This window comes from Oryctolagus cuniculus, chromosome X (genome assembly GCF_964237555.1).
Source record: "Oryctolagus cuniculus chromosome X, mOryCun1.1, whole genome shotgun sequence".
NCBI lineage: Eukaryota > Metazoa > Chordata > Mammalia > Lagomorpha > Leporidae > Oryctolagus > Oryctolagus cuniculus.
The window spans coordinates 133,277,804-133,300,555 of NC_091453.1; the positions used below are offsets into that span (position 1 = coordinate 133,277,804).

A 22,752-nucleotide genomic window follows, 5' to 3' on the forward strand; every position below is an offset into this window, starting at 1 on the left:
TGTGTGTGTGTGTGTGTGTCTGAGGAAAAAGTGTTCACTGTCAGTTTCATACTTCACCAGGGGCAAAGAATTTTACACCTTTCAGGCCTGGGATCCCCTGGGCCTCTATTCCCCCTAACTTAAGTCTGTCCCCCTTCCCCTGCCCCCATTCATGCCTACTTTGGTAGCCTGGCATCACTTTGTGGCCCACAGATGACACTGACCCAGCACCCAGAGCAGCTGAGAAAAGAGAGATGGTGACCAGGGAGACCCCTGCTGGGAAAAGGCAGATCAGGGGCTGTTCCTTTTTCATGTAAGCAATGATAAAAGTCATGTTACACATGATGTCAGGGAGAGAAGGTGACTTTACTGCCGATTATTTACATTAGCTTCTGGTGAATAAAAAGGAAGATGTCAACCTACAGTTTGAGCAGGGAGATAACACGTGTAGGCTATTGCACATGAGTAAGGTTAAATTTTTGTATCTGAAAATGCTATTGAAGTCTGTTTTCAAATATTCAGTTTTTCAAATGTGTTCTTTGTTTACATCAGATGTCATCACTTAAAACAAATGACAGCACTTAAGTCATGATATCTCCGTATAAGACTTTTATTCATGTCACAAATGAAACAGTAAAAACAAAAGGAATTCAAAAAATCAATTAAATGGTGGGTACAGAGATGGTAGGGGAGGAGGATGGAAGAGATGGTGGTAAGGTGGCCTGGACAGTGACATCCACTGAGTCACTTTGTGCGTTTTTGCCAGACTCTGTGCGGAGCCTCAGGACTCCTACCTCCCCCCAAAAAAAGCTTAACTGCCAGCATTCTTGGGATTGTGGCCTTCCCAGATTGCAGGCTTGAGACCCTTCCATCCCCTGCACTGGACAAGCCTTTATCTGGAGGGATTTCCTAATAAAATGAGACAGAAGGAAACAACAAAAAGGAACTACAGAAAACAATATGGGATTAATTGCTGCATTGCCCTGTTCCACTGATTCCCAAATCTGATGGGAAGGTGTCCACTGTTCAATGTGCGCTGGAGTCAGAATCGTCTCTAGAATCATTTCTCTAGAAAACTCCAGGTCCTTGGTCAGAAACAAACAAACAAAAAATACTCTCTTATGTACACATCAATTATCTCCACCACAAGGCAAGATCTGGCTGGCATAGTTCTGACTAACAATGCCTTTGTCAGGAGCATATGCTGCTGTCAGCTCAAAAACTACCTGTACTTTGCTTCCCTGAATTATCATGCCTTCACAGAGCCAGTCTTCAGCAGTTTTGTCAAAGCAGGACATAATTGCATATACCCTGGAAATGAAGGATGATATTACCTTTTTCAAAACTCATTTTTAAATTTTTTTTCTATTTTTATTTGAGAGTCAGAGAGTTAGAGAGAGACAGAGACAGACATAGAGTGAGTGCCCACCATCTGCTGGTTCACTTCCTCAAATGTCCATGATGGTCAGAGGTTGGCCACATTGAAGCTGGGAGCTTAGACTTCAATCTGGGTCTCTCAAATGGGTGGCAGGAACCCAATCACTTAAGCCATCATCACTGCCACCTACTGTCTGCAGGAATATGGAATCAGGAGCTGCAGCTGGGAATTGAACCAGGCACTTTGATATGGAACTTGACTGTCTTAACTTCTAGGGTTACTTTCACTGCTGATACAATTTCAGCAACAACATCTTTGCTATCCTCAATCCACTGTGGTCCTTTTCCCTTGGGGCTACAATTTTTCTACACCAGCCTTTGCCAGTTAATCAGTAATCCAAACATAAGTGCCCCACAGGTAGGGAAACTACCATCTGTGGAGACTGGCAGTCTGCAGCCCTGGCTTCTTGCTTGACACTCTGGCTTTATACTGGTCACTTGGGGGAGCAAGCAGCTCCTTTCAGACTCTGTACTCTGTGTGGTGACATGGAGCTGGCTTGGGATTGGGGAGTGGGGAGCCCCATTCTTGCTTCATCCAGGCTAATTAAAGACAGTGAGCCCAGTTGATGACTTGCTAATTTCTCCTAGGAAGAAAATGATGCTCCCAGAGTCCACTGCTTTGAAAATTGAAATGACTTATTGTATGATCTGAAAAACCAAGACTTTGGATTTGCTTACCTTTGGTGCATTCTGAAAGCCTGAAGCCCTATGGAAGAATCTACAACTACCCCAACTACACTGTTTCTCACAGACTGGTATTTGCTTAATTCTCAGTTGTTCAGATACATCTTCTGGCTGCAGGTATAAAAGAAGGATCAAGAAGGGGCATTAAAGAAAACTCATGCCCAATTGAGCCCTTCATTCTGGGTCCCTTGGGCCTCTTGACCCATAAAGCAAGGGTGGGGTGTGCTGTGCACTCTCAGGACCTAGACATTTCTTAAGCAGAAAAGAAAAAGTGCCAGGGAACCTAAGAAGAAAATTCATTGTCTTTTGTTTTTGTTTTGCCTTCTCTATCATTCAAAAACTTGGTTGAGTCCATCAAAGGACAACCAGGGATGACTTATGCCTTCTCTGAGGTGGCAAAAATTCCTCTGCCAGCATTAGCCAGCTTATACGGAAATACATTGCATAGTAGTGTGATCCAAGAATGGATTTCACATTAATCCATCAGGAGGAATTTCTAATTGCAGTGATGGATGATGTTAGAGTTCCAGCTAAACATGGCATAAAGCAGCCTTCACTAGACACACATACATTTCAAGCATCAAAGCTGTTGTAAGCAGCTCTGTGGCTCAGCTCTGTGAGTGCTTCCTGTCGAGGTGTTCCTTCTTCCAGTTCTCAGTTTTGGTTTCTGTTTTGCCTCAAAGTGGGAGTGACAGTCTCTGGCATGCCTAGCTCCCAAAGTCTTTATAGGATGAGATGACATGATGTCTGTGAAAGCATACTTGGAAAAGGCCAGCAGCAACAGAATACCTGGCTATAGGTAGCTGCTTAATGGCTGTGTCCTTCCAGCCATGTCTCCTGCCACTTTAGTTCTTTCTTTGGAGATATAAATGATTGCTCTGATGGAGCCTTTGGAGTGTGGAGTACACATTCTGCTATCATCACTGCGCTTGATCTCCTCAATTGTGTTTTTAGGGCTTAGGACAACATAATCTCCAGGGGTCCTGTTGCGAGTTTAACTTATGATTATGATCAAAAGACTAGGGAGTGGTCAGAATTTCAGGCATTGAAGTCAAATGATGTCATCTTGTTGGTTGCAATGCTGGTCCCAGTCTTTGCCCTAAATACTCCCTTTGAGAGATTTTTTAACAGAATTTTGGTAAAAATGTCCTACCAAGTCTTCTTTTTATTGTTGCTACCCTGCCTGAATGAATAGAGTTTTCTATATTCCAGTCTGTAGCTGTGGAATCTTCCATGTCTGCCTCCTGTGATTGTGGGCACTTGCAGAACGGAAGCAGGGGAGGGGTAGGTATGACTGGACCACTCCCTAAAGGATCTAGCCAAGACCATGGAAACTCCACATTCTCTTTTAGTTCTCTACTCCTCTGTTGGTCATTGGTGTGGTTTCAGCAAAAAACACAGACTGAACCCCAAGCTTCTCTGTTAGGCACATGGCCTCAGCTCACGTCTCTCACACTTTGGATTGCCTCTCGTCCGTCCACTCTTGCTTTGTGTTCTGAAGAGCTTGTGTCTTCTGCTCATCTACTTGCACGTAGTCTACTCTTTGCTCTTCTGAAAGGAGAAATTTCTGAAGGGAGAGAACAAAATATTTTGTGCCATCTGGTCCATGCACTGAAGACTACCCAAAACACAAAGGCCCTAGGATACCACAAGTGCAAGGGCCTCTGGTGCTGTATGCAGCTGAGTGGGGGTGCAGCTTTTGAGTACGGTCCACCCAAACTGACTTGTATGGCATTTGTGTCATTTGTGTGCACTGCTCCAGAACACTCTACTGACCAGCTATACTCTGCTTGCTTGAGATGATATTAAAGGTAGAGGAGATATAGGAGCTTTTCAAAAAAAGGGAAGGAAAGCCTTATACAGTTTGCTCTACACACACACACACACACACACACACACTTACTGTGCACTCTGGCTAGTGAGTTGCTGTTTTTCACCAAAAAATATATTGTTAGACACAGTTTGTATTATGATTATCCCTTGGTCCAAAATATTTAGCTGTCATCCATTTGTTCTGGGCCTCACACTGTGCAGTGGATGATACTAGCTAATAGCTAGGCTCACCCTTGAAGAGTGGGTTATTATTTCTGATCCTCATGTAATGGAGGAAAATGCCACCCAAAGGAGTCCAAATTCCCAAACTTGGCATTCGAGGACCTTTACTGAGGGGCTCCACTTCCAGCTTAGAATTTTCACCATTCCCTAAAGCCAAATGAGCTCTATACTTGCTCACTGCCCCACCCTCAACTCTGAGAAAGTTTCTTCTACACTTTATGATCCCAATTGTGAAGAACAAACACACAAAGCTCATACTCTTGGAGGAAATGAACCTGATTTTGCTCTCTCTGGAAGGAGGATTAGGATGACTTTTAACACTCTTCATTATGTGCGGCTGTGTCTTTAAGACCTTCTAAAGAGAGCACCCATGTTCTATGCTGAAATGGAATCACCTGGAATTCTTAGACACAAAGGTCTTCTTACCTGCTGTGCAGGGCCTGGTGATGCTGAATTGAAGTCCAGGGCCAAATAATCCAGGCTGGATTTCTTGGTCCATGTGAGAACACTGCTGCTAAGGGAGTTGGCTATCCGGTGCTCCTCCTACGAACCAACATCACAGGGCTCAGCTGAATAATGCTAGCCATGGAAACGCTGTCCTCAACTAATAATTTACCTTATGGATCCAGAAAACCATGACATTCAAACGCTTTAAAAGATCCACTACATTCACTAAACTTCTAGCAAAGGAATCCCAAAGATACATTACACACAACAGTTAGAACACAGATGAGACTCATTGTCCTGCTTCAGCAGTGGACTGCTGCCTAGACCTTCACAGTGACTACTTCCCTCTACTATCTTTTCTCCTGCCAAGAGGAGAAGCACCATTCACAATTCTGTGTTTACCACCCTTTTATTGCTCTTCTTTTAAAAATGTTTATTTTTTTATTTGAAAGGCATAACCAGAGAGAGATAGAGATGATAGAGATAGAGATAGAGATAGAGATAGAGATAGAGATAATAGAGAAAGCTCCCATCTGCTGGCTCACCGGCAAATGCCTGCAACAGCCACGTCTAGATGAGGCTGAAGGCAGGAGCCAAGAACTCAATCTGGGATACCTACATGAATAGCAGGTACCAAAGTACTTCGGACATTGCTGCCTCCCAGGTGCCTTAGTAGGAAGCTGTATTGGAACAGCAAACAGAACTCAATCTCAGGTACCCTGATATAGGATGCAGATGTCCCAAGTAGCGTCTTAACAATTGTATCAAGTGCCTGTCCCCCACCTGGCAAGGCCAAGGCAACTCTGGCTGCCTGACAAAGTCAGAGAAGAAGGTCTGTCTTAGCAAGGTGTGAGAACAACAGCTGCGGTCCTCTTGGTGGTTTTAGGTTTGCTGGGAACTACACACTGCATAAGAAAGCCGGAACTTCCTGGTGGTCCCAATAATGATTGCTGTATTTCTAATTTTAGGGAAGAGCACTTAGTCTCATAATCCCCAGAATGTCCATTGCTTTGTAGAATTTTAATCAAGCAGAATGTTAGTGTAGGAGAAGGGGTTGATGCTTTAAGCAAGGTTGAGCTGTTGTGGAAAGGAATTAAAAGGCAACAGGCTCCCTGGTGCATACTTCCCACTAGAATAAAGATAAATGTTATTAAAGCTTTAATTCAATAGGTGCTACAAATACAACAATGGTTTGGCTGTCAAAACTGTGGAATAGATCTAAGTGAACCTTTCGATGAGTGCAATAGAGAAATTAAAGAGTTACAGAAAGAACTGCAAAAGAGGGGATTCATTTAAAAAAGGGCCTGCTTTGAACACTGGGGCTTCTAGTAAAGATTAGATTAGGAAGGTAATATTCTAGCTTGTGTAGCCAATTTCTGCATAGCTCAACAACACTCCAGGCCTTGGCTTGTGTGGGCAGCCCGTTATCTCGCACCTGCTGATTGTAACCCATGCTCTGACTATGCCCTTGAAAATCAAAGAAATTGTAACAAGATGAAAATGGACAACAGACTTTTTATTGTAAGAAGAAAGAATCATTATGTGACTTATGCTATAAAAATGAAGTCTGGTGCTCGAGAGCCAGATCCATGCCATCAGCCTTGCTGTGAGTGTGTCTCATTTCTTCCTGCGCCGACACCTCTCAGACCTTTGGGAACCCCCGGACTGGCTGGTGCTGGACTCCGGCACCCACCCCAACTTTTGTTTTTAAATATAGTTTTCTAAATAGGCAAGTATCAAGTATCTTCAAATAATATACTGCTTAGTTTTGCCTGGTTTGCCACATCATAGCAACAGAATCATATGGCATGTGTTTTCTGTGGCTTCGACTTTGGCTCAATAAAATGCCTTATACAGTGACATATATTGATTCACTAGCCCCATTTAACTCATTTTTACTGGGAACAGATCATTTTGTTATGTGATTTATTTAACCATTCTGCCAGCAAAGGGCATTTGAGTTCGTCCTAGTTTGTAAGCCTTTGACAAGTGATGCTACCCACAAGTGTTTGTGCTTTTGTGGGAGAATTTTAGCATGCATGCACAGGATATAGAACTGCGCAGTGATGGTATTTGAGTTCCTTCAACTTTATATGAAATCACCAAGCCATTTCCCAAAGTGCCAACACATGTGTCCCAGAGTGTATAAGAATTCCTATGGCTCTCTACTCTGATGAACATTGGCATTGGCACAGACTTTTCAATGTTTTTCTAACCCAATACCAGTAAAGTTTTATCATACTGATTTGAATTTCCATTCCTATGATCATCCACCCAGACCAAGTGGGATTTATCCCTGGTATGCAGGGATGATTCAACATTTGCAAATCAATCAATGTGATACACCACATTAACAGACTGCAGAAGAAAAACCATATGATTATCTCAATAGATGCAGAGAAAGCATTTGATAAAATACAATACCCTTTCATGATGAAAACTCTAAGCAAACTAGGTTTGGAAGGAACATTCCTCAATATAATCAAGGCAATTTATGAAAAACCCACGGCCAACATCATTGAATGGGGAAAAGTTGGAAGCATTTCCACTGAGATCTGGTACCAGACAGGGATGCCCACTCTCACCACTGCTATTCAATATAATTCTGGAAGTTCTAGCCAGAGCTATTAGGCAAGAAAAAGAAATTAAAGGGATACAAATTGGGAAGGAAGAACTCAAACTATCCCTCTTTGCAGATGATATGATTCTTAACTTAGGGGACCCAAAGAACTCTACTAAGAGACTATTGGAACTCATAGAAGAGTTTGGCAAAGTAGCAGGATATAAAATCAATGCAGAAAAATCAACAGCCTTTGTATCACAGGCAATACCACAGCTGAGAAAGAACTTCTAAGATCAATCCCATACAATAGCTACAAAAGCAATCAAATACCTTGGAATAAACTTAACCAAGGACGTTAAAGATCTCTACGATGAAAATTACAAAACCTTAAAGAGCTGAAGGGCAAGATGGCGGAATAGGAAGGGAGCACACTGATAGTCCGGGGAGAGACAGTTTAATAAAAGTGGAGATACTGCAGGTTCAAGGAAGAGTAGGGGAAGAAACAGCAGAAGAAACTCTTCCGGAACGAGTGATTCACAGTGGACCTGCGTGGAGAGCATGGGAGCCCACAGTTCGGGATACCAGCGGCAGACTCAACACACCAGCGCTGGAACGCAAGGTGAGCCAAACCTCAATAGCCCGAGACACCAGCAGGCAAGCGGAAAGAGGAGACTAGAGGGAACGACCCCCGGGGGGGGAAAGTTCACCAGGCTAACTAGAAGAGAGAGAGAGAGAGAGAGAGAGAAAAAAGTGACTGATACGGACACGGGTTTCTCTCTCTCCGCTCACCTCTCAAAGGCGAGCAAGACAAAGAGCAGGCGCCATCTTGGACATACGTCATAAGCAGAGCGACCTCAGGTCTGCACCGGCCCTGAGCCTAGCAGAAAAACCTGACTCTGGGCGGGGTGAATTAACAGGACATTAGGACTTAGTGAATTTGTGGTGCTACTGAACTGAGACTGTGAAAAAAGAGACGGTGGAGGAGAGAATTCACGGAATTCACGTGAGTACTCTCCAGAGATGCTACAATTCCGTAACTTTGGTAGCCCAGTGGGAGACTGAAGGAGAATTTGAGCCCACTCTGAGGGCAAAACAGATTCCCTGTGTGGTCCTTGGGAAAGAGTTTCCGATCTCTGGCTCCTGTGGGTATATCATTTGCCTGCTAACTACCGCCAACTTCATTCAGCTGTGCAGAATTACTTCCCTTTTGAATCAAAAAAAAAAAAAGAAAGAAAGAAAGAGAGAGAGATCTACCATGCCTAACCTGGGAGTGTCACCTTTGGCACACCGAACAGAGCTCTCAGGCCACACCCATCTCAAGCCTCTAAGGCTCCATCAAAAACAGACAGTCCACTTAATCTAGAGTCATAGTATAACAAGAAAAAGCACCACAGTGAAGAAACCAAATATCTCCAATACGCCAAATAACAAACGCAAAAACCGAGGTAATAAAAACAAGGAAGTCAATATGACGCCCCCAAATGAAAAAGACACCCCAATTCAAGATTATGAAGATGATGAGATAGAAGAAATGCAAGAAGCAGATCTCAAAAAATTGATAAGAACATTGAGAAGTTCTCAAAAACAAATTCTTGAACTACAGAAATCCTTAATGGACAAGATAGAAAATCTCTCTCGTGAAAATGAAATATTAAGGAGGAATCAAAATGAAATGAAACAACTAGTAGAACAGGAAACTGTGATAGTGACGAGAAATAATGAAGTGAAGAATTCAATAGATCAAATGACAAACACATTAGAGAGCCTTAAAAACAGAATGGGTGAAGCAGAAGAGAGAATATCGCACTTAGAAGACAGAGAACAGGAAAGGATACAGTCAGACCAAAGAAAAGAAGAGGAAATTAGAAATCTAAAAAATATTGTTGGGAATCTTCAGGATACTATTAAAAAAACCAACATTCGGGTTCTAGGAGTTCCTGAAGGCATAGAGAGGGAGAAAGGATTAGAAAGCCTTTTTAGTGAGATATTAGCAGAAAATTTCTCAGGTTTGGAGAAGGACAGAGAAATCCTAGTACAGGAAGCTCACAGAACCCCTAATAAACACGACCAAAAGAGATCCTCACCACGACACGTTGTAATTAAACTCACCACAGTGAAACATAAAGAAAAGATCCTAAAATGTGCAAGAGAGAAACGTCAGATTACTCTCAGAGGATCTCCAATCAGACTCACAGCTGACTTCTCATCAGAAACCCTACAAGCTAGGAGGGAATGGCGAGATATAGCCCAGGTACTAAGAGAGAAAAACTGCCAGCCCAGAATATTATATCCTGAAAAGCTATCATTTGTGAATGAAGGTGAAATAAAGACCTTTCATAGCAAAGAGATATTGAAAGAATTTGTCGCCACTCGTCCAGCCCTGCAAAAGATGCTTAAAGATGTGTTGCACACAGAAACACAGAAACACGGTCATCAATATGAAAGAAGGTAAAGGAAGGAAACCTCACAGCAAAAGATCACAGGGAATTCAAAGCATATATTAGAACTTATCTTTGGCAAATGGCAGGGCAAAGTTACCACTTATCATTAGTCACATTGAACATTAATGGCCTGAACTGTCCAGTTAAAAGACACCAATTGGCTGATTGGGTTAAGAAAGAAAAACCATCTATTTGCTGCTTACAAGAAACACATGTTTCCAACAAAGATCCATACAGACTGAAAGTGAAAGGCTGGAAAAAGATATACCATGTCAACAGAAATGAAAAAAGAGTGGGCGTAGCCATCTTAATATCGGACAACATAAACTTTACCACAAAAACTGTCAAGAGAGACAAAGAGGGACACTACATAATGATTAAGGGATCAATTCAACAGGAAGATATAACAATTATCAATGTATATGCACCTAACTACAGGGCACCGGTTTATCTAAAAGATTTGTTAAGGGACTTAAAGGGAGACTTAGACCCCAATACAATAGTACTGGGGGACTTCAATACTCCACTCTCAGAAACAGACAGATCAACAGGACAGAAGATCAACAAGGAGACAGTAGATTTAAATGACACTGTAGCCCAAATGGATCTAAAAGATATATACAGAACTCTCAATCCTACAGCTAAAGATTTTACATTCTTCTCAGCAGTGCATGGAACCTTCTCTAGCATTGACCACATACTAGGCCATAAAGCAAGTCTCAGCAAATTCAAAAGAATTAGAATCATACCATGCAGCTTCTCAGACCATAAAGGAATGAAGTTGGAAATTAGCAACTCAGTAATCCCTAGAACATATGCAAATGCATGGAGATTGAACAACATGCTCCTGAATGAGCAATGGGTCACAGAAGAAATTAAAGAGAAATCAAAAAGTTTCTGGAAGTAAATGAGGATAACAGCACAACATACCAAATCTTATGGGACACAGCAAAAGCAGTGTTAAGAGGAAAGTTTATATCAATAGGTGCCTACATCAAGAAATTGGAAAGGCACCAAATAGATGAGCTTTCAGCGCATCTCAAGGACCAAGAAAATTTGCAGCAAACCAGACCCAAATCTAGTAGGAGAAGAGAAATAATTAAAATCAGAGAAGAAATCAACAGGATTGAATCCAAAAAAAAACATTACAAAAAATCAGCCAAACGAGGAGCTGGTTTTTTGAAAAAATAAACAAAATTGACACCCCATTGGCCCAACTAACTAAAAAAAGAAGAGAAAAGACCCAAATCAATAAAATCAGAGATGAAAAAGGAAACGTAACAACAGACACCACAGAAATAAAAAGAATCATCAGAAATTACTACAAGGACTTGTATGCCAGCAAACAGGGAAATCTATCAGAAATGGATAGATTCCTGGACACATGCAATCTACCTAAATTGAACCAGGAAGACATCGAAAACCTAAACAGACTCATAACTGAAACAGAAATTGAAACAGTAATAAACGCCCTCACAACAAAGAAAAGCCCAGGACCAGATGGATTCACTGCTGAATTCTACCATACATTTAAAAAAGAACTGACTCCAATTCTTCTCAAACTATTCAGAGCAATCGAAAAAGAGGGAATCCTCCCAAATTCTTTCTATGAAGCCAGCATCACCTTAATTCCTAAGCCGGAAAAAGATGCAGCATTGAAAGAGAATTACAGACCAATATCCCTGATGAACATAGACGCAAAAATCCTCAATAAAATTCTCGCCAATAGAATGCAACAACACATCAGAAAGATCATCCACCCAGACCAAGTGGGATTTATCCCTGGTATGCAGGGATGGTTCAACATTCGCAAATCAATCAATGTGATACACCACATTAACAGACTGCAGAAGAAAAACCATATGATTATCTCAATAGACGCCGGGAAAGCATTTGATAAAATACAACACCCTTTCATGATGAAAACTCTAAGCAAACTAGGTTTGGAAGGAACATTCCTCAATACAATCAAAGCAATCTATGAAAAACCCACAGCCAACATCCTATTGAATGGGGAAAAGCTGGAAGCATTTCCACTGAGATCTGGTACCAGACAGGGATGCCCACTCTCACCACTGCTATTCAATATAGTTCTGGAAGTTCTAGCCAGAGCTATTAGGCAGATGATAAGATTCTTTACTTAGGGGACCCAAAGAACTCTACTAAGAGATTATTGGAACTCATAGAAGATTTTGGCAAAGTAGCAGGATATAAAATCAATGCAGAAAAATCAACAGCCTTTGTATACACAGCCAATACCAAGGACGTTCAAGATCTCTACGATGAAAATTACAAAACCTTAAAGAAAGAAACAGAAGAGGATACCAAGAAATGGAAAAAAAAATCTTCCATGCTCATGGATTGGAAGAATCAATATCATCAAAATGTCCATTCTCCCAAAAGCAATTTACAGATTCAATGAGATACCAATCAAGATACCGAAGACCTTCTTCTCAGATCTGGAAAAAATGATGCTGAAATTCATATGGAGACACAGGAGACCTCAAATAGCTATAGCAATCTTGTACAACAAAAACAAAGCTGGAGGCATCACAATACCAGATTTCAGGACCTACTACAGGGCAGTTGTAATCAAAACAGCATGGTACTGGTACAGAAACAGATGGATAGACCAATGGAACAGAATTGAAACACCAGAAATCAACCCAAACATCTACAGCCAACTCATATTAGATCAAGTATCCAAAACCAATCCCTGGAGTAAGGACAGTCTATTCAATAAATGGTGCTGGGAAAACTGGATTTCCATGTGCAGAATCATGAAGCAAGACCCCTACCTTTCACCTTACACAAAAATTCACTCAACATGGATTAAAGACTTAAATCTACGACCCGACACCATCAAATAGTACTAGAGAGCATTGGAAAAACCCTGCAAGATATAGGTACCGGCAAAGACTTCTTGGAAAATACCCCAGAAGGGTCTTTTTTTTCTCCTGTGTGACTTGCTTCTTTGATTTTTTGATTTGAGCTGATTTTTGTAATTGAAGTATGTATATTTTTCTGATTTATCCTGACTACTTCCTTATCCATCCTGGGGAGTAATCACATGTGATGGAGCATTGCAGCCTGTGGCTTGCCATTTTCACTTGTTTTTATGGTATATTTCTTTTTTTAAACAAAAGTTCTCATCTTTCATTTACTACGTCCATCTTTTTTCACAGGACTCTTGCTTATGTTGTCCTGAAGAAATTCCTCCCTATGTGGAGAATGTCATTTATTTCCCTACGTTTTCTACTGCAATCATAAATCTTTGATCTTAATGTTGAAGCATTTGAAACGACAGGACCATATAGTGGTAAGAGGGATGCAGTTTGTTCCTCTTTGTGTTTTGACTCAAGTGCATAATCGGCCTTTTCCCAGTAATGAAGTCACACAGGAATGAGAAGGGAAAGCCAGAAACAAATCCAGGATGGAATGTCTTGGGGAATCTTGGCCCTTTGGTCCCACATGTACATTTTAGAATCACCTTGAAAGTTCCTCAAAAAATTTGATTATATAATATCTTTAATATTTGAGTCTTCCTATTCAAGAATGTAGCCTATCTTTCTGTGTACTTAGGCCTCTTGAGAGTTTTTCAATATAGGCTTAGTCATTTTCTCCACAATATCTTTATTGGTCTTTTGTTAGATTTATGCCTAAAGTTTTGAATGTTTATTACTATAAATGTTAGGTTTTGTTTAAATTCCATTGTTTGTTACCACTGTATGGACACTTAACTGACTTTTGCATACTGAATTATGTGCATAACCTTCACAATATCTTTTATCAATTTTATTCATTTTATTAGATAATTAATTCTAATTATTTCTTTTTAAAGATTTATTTATTTGAAAGACAGAGTTAGACACAGAGAGAAAGAGAGAGAGAGAGAGATCTTCCATCCACTGGTTCACACCCCAAATGGCTGCAATGGCCAGGGCTGGGCCAGGCAGAAGCCAGGAGCCAGGATCCTCCTCAGGGTATCCCACATGGGTGCAGGGGCCCAAACACTTGGGCCATCATCCACTGGTCATCAGCAGGAAGCTGGATCACAATTCTAGATGCAGTACAGTTGTATGACCTTGGCCAAGTTATTAGACCCCTCATTTACTTCATTTACAAAATAGGGCTAATATGTTGTTTTACCAAGTAATAAAAGGAGTTAATATAAATAAAACATAGTTTTCAATAAATGTTAGTAACAGTAGTGGTGGTGACAGTAGTAGTATATGGATTGGGGAGATGTTCATGTGATGAAGGTCTGAATAAGTCGGCCATCAGCAGGAAGCTGGACCAGAAATGGAGTGGACAGGACACGAACCGGCGCCCATCTAGGATGCTGGTGTTATAGGCAGTGGCTTAACTTGCTACACCACAATGCTGGCCCCAATTCTGATTATTTCTAAGTGGACTATTTGTAGTTTTCTATGTAGACAATCACTTCATCTATAAGTAATCACTATTTGTCTTCTTCCTCCATTTCTAATTCTTATTCATTTTGTTTCTTTAATTTGTTCTATATCACTGAATGGGAATTTCATTTTTATTTTTTTATTTTTTATTTTTATTTTTTTATTTTTTGACAGGCAGAGTAGACAGTGAGAGAGAGAGAGAGAGAGAGAGAGAGAGAAAGGTCTTCCTTTTCTGTTGGTTCACCCTCCAATGGCCACCGCGGCTGGCGCGCTGTGGCCAGCGCACCGCGCTGACCGATGGCAGGAGCCAGGTGCTTCTCCTGGTCTCCCATGGGGTGCAGGGCCCAAGCACTTGGGCCATCCTCCACTGCCTTCCCGGGCCACAGCAGAGAGCTGGCCTGGAAGAGGGGCAACCGGGACAGAATCCGGCACCCCGACCAGGACTAGAACCTGCCGCAAGGCGGAGGATTAGCCTAGTGAACCGCGGCACAGGCCGAGAATTTCAGTACACAGCAGAAGTAAAGCAGTATCCTTGTTTTGAACTTGATTTTAAAAGAAAACATTATTAATGTTTAACCACTCAGTATGATGCCTACTATAGATTATATAAGATTCCTTTTTATGAGGTTTAAGAAAAAAAAACTTGTTTTCCCTATTTACTAGGAGATTGTTTTTCCTGAGTGGATATTGAGTTTTATCAAATGTTCTTCCTGCACCTAGTGAGAAAATACTATCACTTTCATTTTTATCTGTTAATGTACTTGATTTACTTAGTAGATTCTCTTGGTTTATGGTCATAGTAGCTCATCTGTTGAAAATATTAGTAATAGTTGAGTTTCTCTTTCTAGCATCATTCTTATTTCCTCTGATCTGTTGTTGTTTCTATCCTTCAAGCTTGATCATTACTGAAGTGTCAGATGAAATCACTGACTGTTGCACATATTTAAAAGACCAAGAAGCTAATGCAAAGCTATGGGACTTGTTGCAGGGTGATCCTGTTGGATGGTTTTCTTGGTTAACCCCCAATATCGGGACCCAGTTCTTGCCGCTTGGGCTCCTCACAAAGCCCAGGGAAATGTCTTACAATCTCCAGACTTCCACTTAGAATCAGCTTTTCTTTATCTATATGGAAAGGTAAAGGAAATATAATAACAAAACCCATCTTTAAAAACAAGAATGAAGCTGTATAAAATATACTTCCAGAGTTTAAGATTTACTATGGGCAATGGGATAGACAATGCAAAGGTTTAGAGAGTCTACACAAATGTGCTTAGCTGATTTTTACAAGTGTGCAAAAGCAATTCAATGAAGGAGAGATTATACTTTCAACAAATGGTACTGGAACATTTGTACATATGTATGCAAGAAATCAACTTCAACTACATTCAAGCCTTATGCAAAAATTAACACAAAATAGATCACAGAGGTAAACATAAAATCTAAAACCATAATACTATTAGAAGAAAATCCTAATGAACTAGAGTTAGGAAAAGAATTCATAGACATGACAACAATCAAAGAAACAAAAATCAATGAATTGGACTTAATTGAAGTTTTTTTTTTATTTATTTTTTGACAGGCAGAGTGGACAGTGAAAGAGAGAGACAGAGAGAAAGGTCTTCCTTTGCCGTTGGTTCACCTTCCAATGGCCGCCGCTGCTGGCGCGCTGCGGCCAGCACACCGCGCTGATCCGAAGGCAGGAGCCAGTTACTTATCCTGGTCTCCCATGGGGTGCAGGGCCCCTCCACTGCACTCCCTGGCCACAGCAGAGAGCTGGCTTGGAAGAGGGGCAACCGGGACAGAATCCAGAGCCCCGACCAGGACTAGAACCCGGTGTGCCGGTGCCGCAAGGCGGAGGATTAGCCTAGTGAGCCGCGGTGCCGGCCCTTAATTGAAGTTTAACATGTTTGCTTTCATAAAAGATGGAAGAGAATACATGCTCCAGATTCAGAAAGAATATTTTCAAATCTTATATTCATTAGAGGACTTGTATACAGACTGTATAAAGAACTCTCAAAACTCAATGTAAAAAAAAAAACAACCAATTAAATATCACAAAAAATATTGAAGAGGTAACAAAGATATGTGTATAGAAAGTAAGTATATGAAAATATGTTTGAGGCTGGCTGGCATAGCAGGTAAAGCCACTGCTTGTAATGCCAGCATCCCACACGGGCACCACTTCTTCGAGTCCCAGCTGCTTTACTTCCCATCCAGCTCCCTGCTAATGCACCTGGGAAAGTAGTGGAAGATGGCCCAAGTGCTTGGGCCCTGCACCTGCATGGGAGACCCAGAAGAAGCTCCAGGTTCCTGACTTTAGCCCAGACCAGCCCTGGCCATTGTGGTCATTTGGAGAGTGAACCAGTGGATGGAAGATGTTTCTCTCTCTCTCTCTCTCTCTCTCTCTCTCTCTCTCTCTGTGTGTGTGTGTGTGTGTGTGTGTGTGTGTGTGTCTGTAACTCTGAATTTCAAATAAATAAAAAAACTTTTAAAAAAATTTCAACAACATTTTTCCATTAGAGAAATACATATTAAAACCACACCAAGACACCACTGCACACTGCACATATGTTAGAATCCCCATGTTGAAATGAAAAACAAAACAAAACTAGTAATACCAAGAATACTGCCAAGGAAGTGGAGCAACTGGAATTTTCATAAATTGCTGGAGTGTAAAATGATACAGCCACTATGGAAAAAAATTTGGCAGTATCTTATAAAATTACTTATAAAGATAAAGATAAAGATACTTTGTAAAGTATCTTATGAAGTTAAACATGTAGCTGATGACCCAGAAATCCCAGTTCTACATATCTGTCCTATTGACATTCAGGGTTGGATAGCTCCTTGTTGTGGGGGTTGTCCTGTGCATCACCCCTCCACCTCATCTTTGTGGCAATGAAAAACATCCCTAGACATTGCCAAATATCTCTTCAGGGCAAAATCACCCCAGGTTAAGAACAAGTCCTTTAAAGAAATGCAAACTTATATTGATACAAAAACCTGTAAAAGATTCCTAAGATTAGGAACAAGATAGAGATGCCTACTTTTGCTACTTTTATTCAAAAAGTTGAAAGTTCTAGCCAAAGCAAGTGGGAAGGGAAGGGGAGGGGAGGGGAGGGGAGGGAGAGGAGGGGGGGAGGGGAAGGGAAGGGAAGGGAAGGGAAGGGAAGGGAAGGGAAGGGAAGGGAAGGGAAGACATCTGAAGTAAAAATGGAAAAGTGAAATAATCTTTATTTACTGGTCATGTGGCTATGACACCAAAAGCAAGACAATAAAAGAGAAAATAAACTTAACTTCATCAAAATGAAAAAAAAAAACACTTCTGTACATCAAATGACACTATCAGGGGTGACACTATGACACAGCAGGTTAAGCTCACATTCCATATGGATGCCTGTTCATGTACTGGCTGCTCCACTTCTGATTCAGATCCCTGCTGATGGTCTGGGAAATCAGCAGAGGATGGTCTAAGTTCCTTGGCCCCTGACACCCATGTAGGAGACCCAGAAGAAGCTCCTGACTCCTGGCTTTTGCCTGGCCAAGCCCCAGCCATTGCAGCCACTGGGGGAGTAAAACAGCGGATAGAAGTGCTCTCTCTCTCTCTCTCTCTCACTCTCTCTCTCTGCCTCTTCCCCACTTCTCTGTAACTCTACCTTTTAAATAAATAAATAAATCTTTAAAAAATAAAACAGTGCAGTTTCACAAAAAAAAGACACTATCAAGATAATGATTTTTATATAGAAAACCCTAAAGATGCTACACAAAAAACTAATGATAAATGAAAAAAACTCAATGAAGTTTCAAGATACAATATCAACATCCTAAATCAGTTACATCTCTAGACGCCAACAATGGACAATCCCAAAGGGAAACTAAGAAAATAATTTGATTTACAATAGCATTAAAAAGAATAAAATGTGAATAAATTTAACCAAGGAAACAAAGAATTGTACACTAAAAGTTACAAAATGTTGCTAAAAGAAAGTACAGGAGAGATGCTAACATATTCATAAGTAAATGCAAAGACACCTGTGTTCATGGGTTGGAAGACAATATTACAGGGGCCAGCGCTGTGGCCTAGCAGGTAAAGCTGCTGCCTGCAGTGCTGGCATCCCATATGGGCACTGGTTCAAGTCCAGGCTGCTCCACTTCCAATTCAGCTCTCTGCTATGGCCTGGAAAAGCAGTACAAGATTGGCCCAAGCCCTTGGGCCTCTGCACCTGCGTGGGAGACCAGTAAGAAGCTCCTGTCTCCTGGCTTCAGATTGGCTCAGCTCTGGCCATTGCCACCATTTCGGGAGTGAACAAGCAGATGGAAAACATTTTTCTCTCTCTCTCTCTCTGCCTCTGCCTCTACCTCTCTGCAACTCTGACTTTCAAGTAAAATAAATAAATCTTTTTTTAAAAAGACAATATTATAAAGATAACAATATTATTCAAAATAATTTGAAGATTCAAAGCATTCTCTAACAACTCCAATGGCTTTTTCGGGGGTAGAAATAGGAAACTCTATCCTAAAATTCACATGGAATCTTAATGGACCCTGAACAGCAAATCAATATTAATATAATAAATTAATATAATAAAGGTGGAGGATTCATAGTTTCTGATCTCAAAGCTTACTATGCAAATGGATGAAGTTGGACTCTAACCTTATACCATATACCAAGAAAAAAAAATCAAAATCATCAAAGACTAATCATAAGAGCTAAATCTATAAAAGTTTTAAAAGAAAGTGTAGAAATAAAATTTTTATGACATTGTATTTAACAATGATCTTGTAGATATAGCTTGAAAATCAAGACAATAGAAGAAAAAAGATAAATTTGACTATCAAAATTAAAACTTCTCTGTGTCAAAGGACATTATCAGGGGGCTGGCACTGTGGCATAGCAGGTTCAAGTCCCGGCTTCTCCCCTTCTGATCCAGCTTCCTATTCACTTCCTATCACTCACGTGGACACCCAGAAGAATCCACATGGCACCTGGCTTCAGTTCGGCCCAGCTCCAGTCACTGCGGTCATTTGGGGAGTGAACCAGTGGATGGAAGACCTCTCTCCTTGTCTCCCTCTCTCACTCTTTCTCTGTAACTCTGCCTTACAAATAAATAAATAAAAGAGGACATTATCAATAGAGTGAAAAGGCAATCCACAGAATGAGAATGTTTACAATTCATCTGAGTAGTCTTGAAAAAATCCATGGAAATGTATATTATGAAAAATTATGCATGGATTTCAAAATATTTTGAACCAAAATAAACTTACCTTTTAAAAAATTATTTGAGAGACAGAAATACAGATTGAAAGACAGAGCTCCTATTCACTGGATCACTTCCCACATGGCTGCAATAGCTGGGGCTGGGCCGAGCCAAAGTCAGGTGTCGTTCAATCTGGGTGCCCCAAGTAGCTGGCAGGAAATCAACTACTTGAGCCATCACAGCTGCCTCCCAGGATCTGCATTAGCAGGAAGCTGGAGTAAGGAGCTGGAGTGGGATATTTACCCAGGTATTCTATTTTTCCAGCTTTTTGAAGTGCCCTTTTATATCAGAGAAAGAGTTAATATCTATGATATATTTTTAAAACTCCTATGAGTGAACAACAACCAACCAACCAAACAACCCAATATGAAAATGGGCAAAGGACTTGAATAGATATTTTTCCAAAGATACACAAATGGCCAATAAGGACATGAAAACACATTCAATATCACTAGCCATTAGGGAAATGCAAATTAAAGTAAAAATGAGATACTGCTTCACATCCATTATGATGGCTATTATTTTTAAAAAATAAAGAAGGAGGGGCCGTGCCACTGTGCAGTAGGTTAATCCTCCACCTGTGGCACGGCATCCCACATGGGCGCCGGTTCTAGTCCTGGCTGCTCTTCTTCCGATCCAGCTCTCTGCTATGTCCTGGGAAAGCAGTGGAGGATGACCCAAGTGCTTGGGCCCCTGCACCACATGGGAGACCAGGAAAAAGCACCTGGCTCCTCGCTTCAGATCGGCGCAGCTCTGGCTGTTGCGGCCATTTGGGGAGTGAACCAACGGAAGGAAGACCTTTCTCTCTGTCTCTCCCTCTCACTGTCTGTAACTCTACCTTTCAAATAAATAAATAAAAATTAAAAAAAAAAGAAGGAGCAAGTGTTGGTGAGGATGTGGAGAAATTGGAACCCCTGTGCACTGCTGACAGCAATATAAAATGGTGCAGCTGTAGTGAAAACCAAGTTTGGTTTAACTTTAAAAAGTTAAACAGAATGCCATATGGTTTAGTAATTCCACTTCTAGGTATATATCCAAAATAATTTTTAAAAAAGAATTAAAAGGAGGAACTCAACCATAGACTTGTGCACAAATGTTCTACCTAAAAGGCAGAAACAAACTAAATGTTCACCAACAGATGAATAAGTGAACAAAATATGGTAAATCCATACAATTAATTATTTGCTTTAAAAGCAATGAAATTCTGATATATGCTACAACATGGAGGAATCTTGAAAACACTGTGTTAAATGAAAGAAGGCAGACACAAAAGGAAAATATTGTCTAATTCCACTTTTATGAGTACCTAGAAAGTAGAACTGGGGCTTAGGGAGTTTTTGTTTAATAGATACAGAGTTTGTATTTGGGATGATGAAGCAGTTCTGCAAATGAATAATGGTGATAGTTATACAACATGTGGATGCATTTAATGGCACTGAACTGTACACCTAAAATGGTTAAAATGATAAATTTTGTGTAATGTATGTTTTACTATAGTAAAAATGATTTTTGAAAGCTGTAAAAGAATGTTTCTAACAGTTCTAATTGCCACAAAACATGAAACAATCCAAATGGCCTTCAGTAGGTGAATGGATAACCAAGTTGTGGCATATCCATACACTAGAATACTACTGATTGATAAAACAGAAAGAACTACTGACACATGTAACAATTTGGATGAATTTCAAAGGCACAATTCAGAGTGAAACAAACCAATCTCAAAGGTAATATATTGTTATATTTATGTGGCATTCTTGAAGAAAAACTGTAGTGATGAAGAACAGATCAATGGTTGCTAGGGGTCAGAGGTACAAGGAGGGTGTGGCCATACAGAGGTAACATGAAAGAATATTTTAGGGTGATGGCACTATTCTGATGCTAATTATCATGCTAGCTACGCAAATCTATATACATGTTCAAACTCTTAGAATTGCAAACAGAGAACAAATTCGTTTCACTGAATGATTTTTAAGCTTAGAAGTAAATGTGGAGGGGGCGGAGCCAAGATGGCGGAATAGTGAGGGCGCACACCGATAGTCTGGGAAAATTTAGTTTTAATAAAAGCGGAGTTACGGTAGCCTCAGAAAAAGGATCAGGAAAAAATTGCAGAGGAAACTCTTCCGGAGCTATTCACTGTGACTCAAAGGACCTACTGGGAGAGCAGGGTCGCCCACTACGCGGAAGCCGAACTGCGGGAGCCGCAGAGTCTGAGCACCAGTGCGGGAAGGGGAGTCTATGTGACAAAGACACCAGCGGGGAGAGGAGGGACGCCCAGGGCTCCGAGTCCACACATCGGCGCTGGAAGCAGAGGTGAGCTCAGTAACCGGAGACATTGGCGGGGAAATGGCAGACAGAATTTTAGAGGGACGCAGGTTTTGAAGCGGGAAAGTCCAACAGACTACAGGAGAGAAGGAAAAATAAATAAATAAATAAATAAAAAGGTGGGGGCATACTGGTACAGACAAGTTCCACTCTCTGCCAACCTTGCAAAGGCCAGCAAGAGACAAAGAGCTGGGATATACATAATAAAAGGGGAGAGTTAAGGCTACAATTCAGTAGCCTAGGCAACCCAGTGGGAGTCCGCAGGAGAAACCAAGCCTGCACAGACTCTTTGGGTAGAAGCCAGCAGAAGCTAAATACCATCCATTCTGCTCAGCCTTGCAGTATTACTTACCTCCTGAACAAAAAATAAAATAAAATAAAATAAAATAAATGAATAAATAAATAAAGAGATTTAGCACGCATAACCTGAGGGTGTCACCTTTGCACACCTGTAACCCTGAAGAACCAAGCAGAGCTCTCAGGCCACACCCATCTCAAGCCTCCAAGGCTCCTCCAACAGCAGGCAGTCCACTTAACACGGACATAGTATTAAAAAAAAAAAAAACCCTCACAGTGAGGGAAACAGAATTAACCATGCCAAGCAATAAACACAGAAATCGAGGGAACAAGATCAACGATGGCATTATGATGCCTCCAAATAAACAAAACACCCCAAGCCAAGATTATGAAGATGATGAGATAGAAGAAATGCAAGATATGGATTTCAAAAAATTTATGATAAGAACATTTAGAAGTTTTCAAAAGCAAATCCTTGAACTACAGAAATCCTTATTGGACAGGATTGAAAATCTCTCTCGTGAAAATGAAATTTTAAGGAAGAATCAAAATGAAACGCAGAAACTAGTAGAGCAGGAAAGTGTTATAGTGAAGAGAAATCAAAATGAAATGAAGAGCTCAATAGATCAAATGACAAACACATTAGAGAGCCTTAAAAACAGAATGGGTGAAGCAGAAGAGAGAATATCGCACTTAGAAGACAGAGAACAGGAAAGGATACAGTCAGACCAAAGAAAAGAAGAGGAAATTAGAAATCTAAAAAATATTGTTGGGAATCTTCAGGATACTATTAAAAAAACCAACATTCGGGTTCTAGGAGTTCCTGAAGGCATGGAGAGAGAGAAAGGATTAGA

General features: G+C 40.8%; 1 protein-coding gene across 3 annotated transcripts in view; it reads right to left on the bottom strand.

The window, feature by feature from the left end:
• Window positions 1-573: 573 nt before the first annotated feature.
• Window positions 574-22,752, bottom strand: part of GAB3 (GRB2 associated binding protein 3) — an 84,681-nt gene continuing 62,502 nt past the window's right edge. For 2 of the 3 annotated variants that reach the window (XM_008249459.4, XM_070066346.1), the window contains exons 9-10: window positions 4,582-4,698; window positions 574-3,667 (exon numbers count right to left, since the gene is read on the bottom strand). In XM_008249459.4, the coding sequence (XP_008247681.1) occupies window positions 3,551-3,667; window positions 4,582-4,698 (234 nt within the window). In that variant the 3' untranslated portion in view covers window positions 574-3,550. The remainder of the gene's footprint in view (window positions 3,668-4,581; window positions 4,699-22,752) is intronic. The other variant, NM_001171383.1, reaches the window with a different exon arrangement.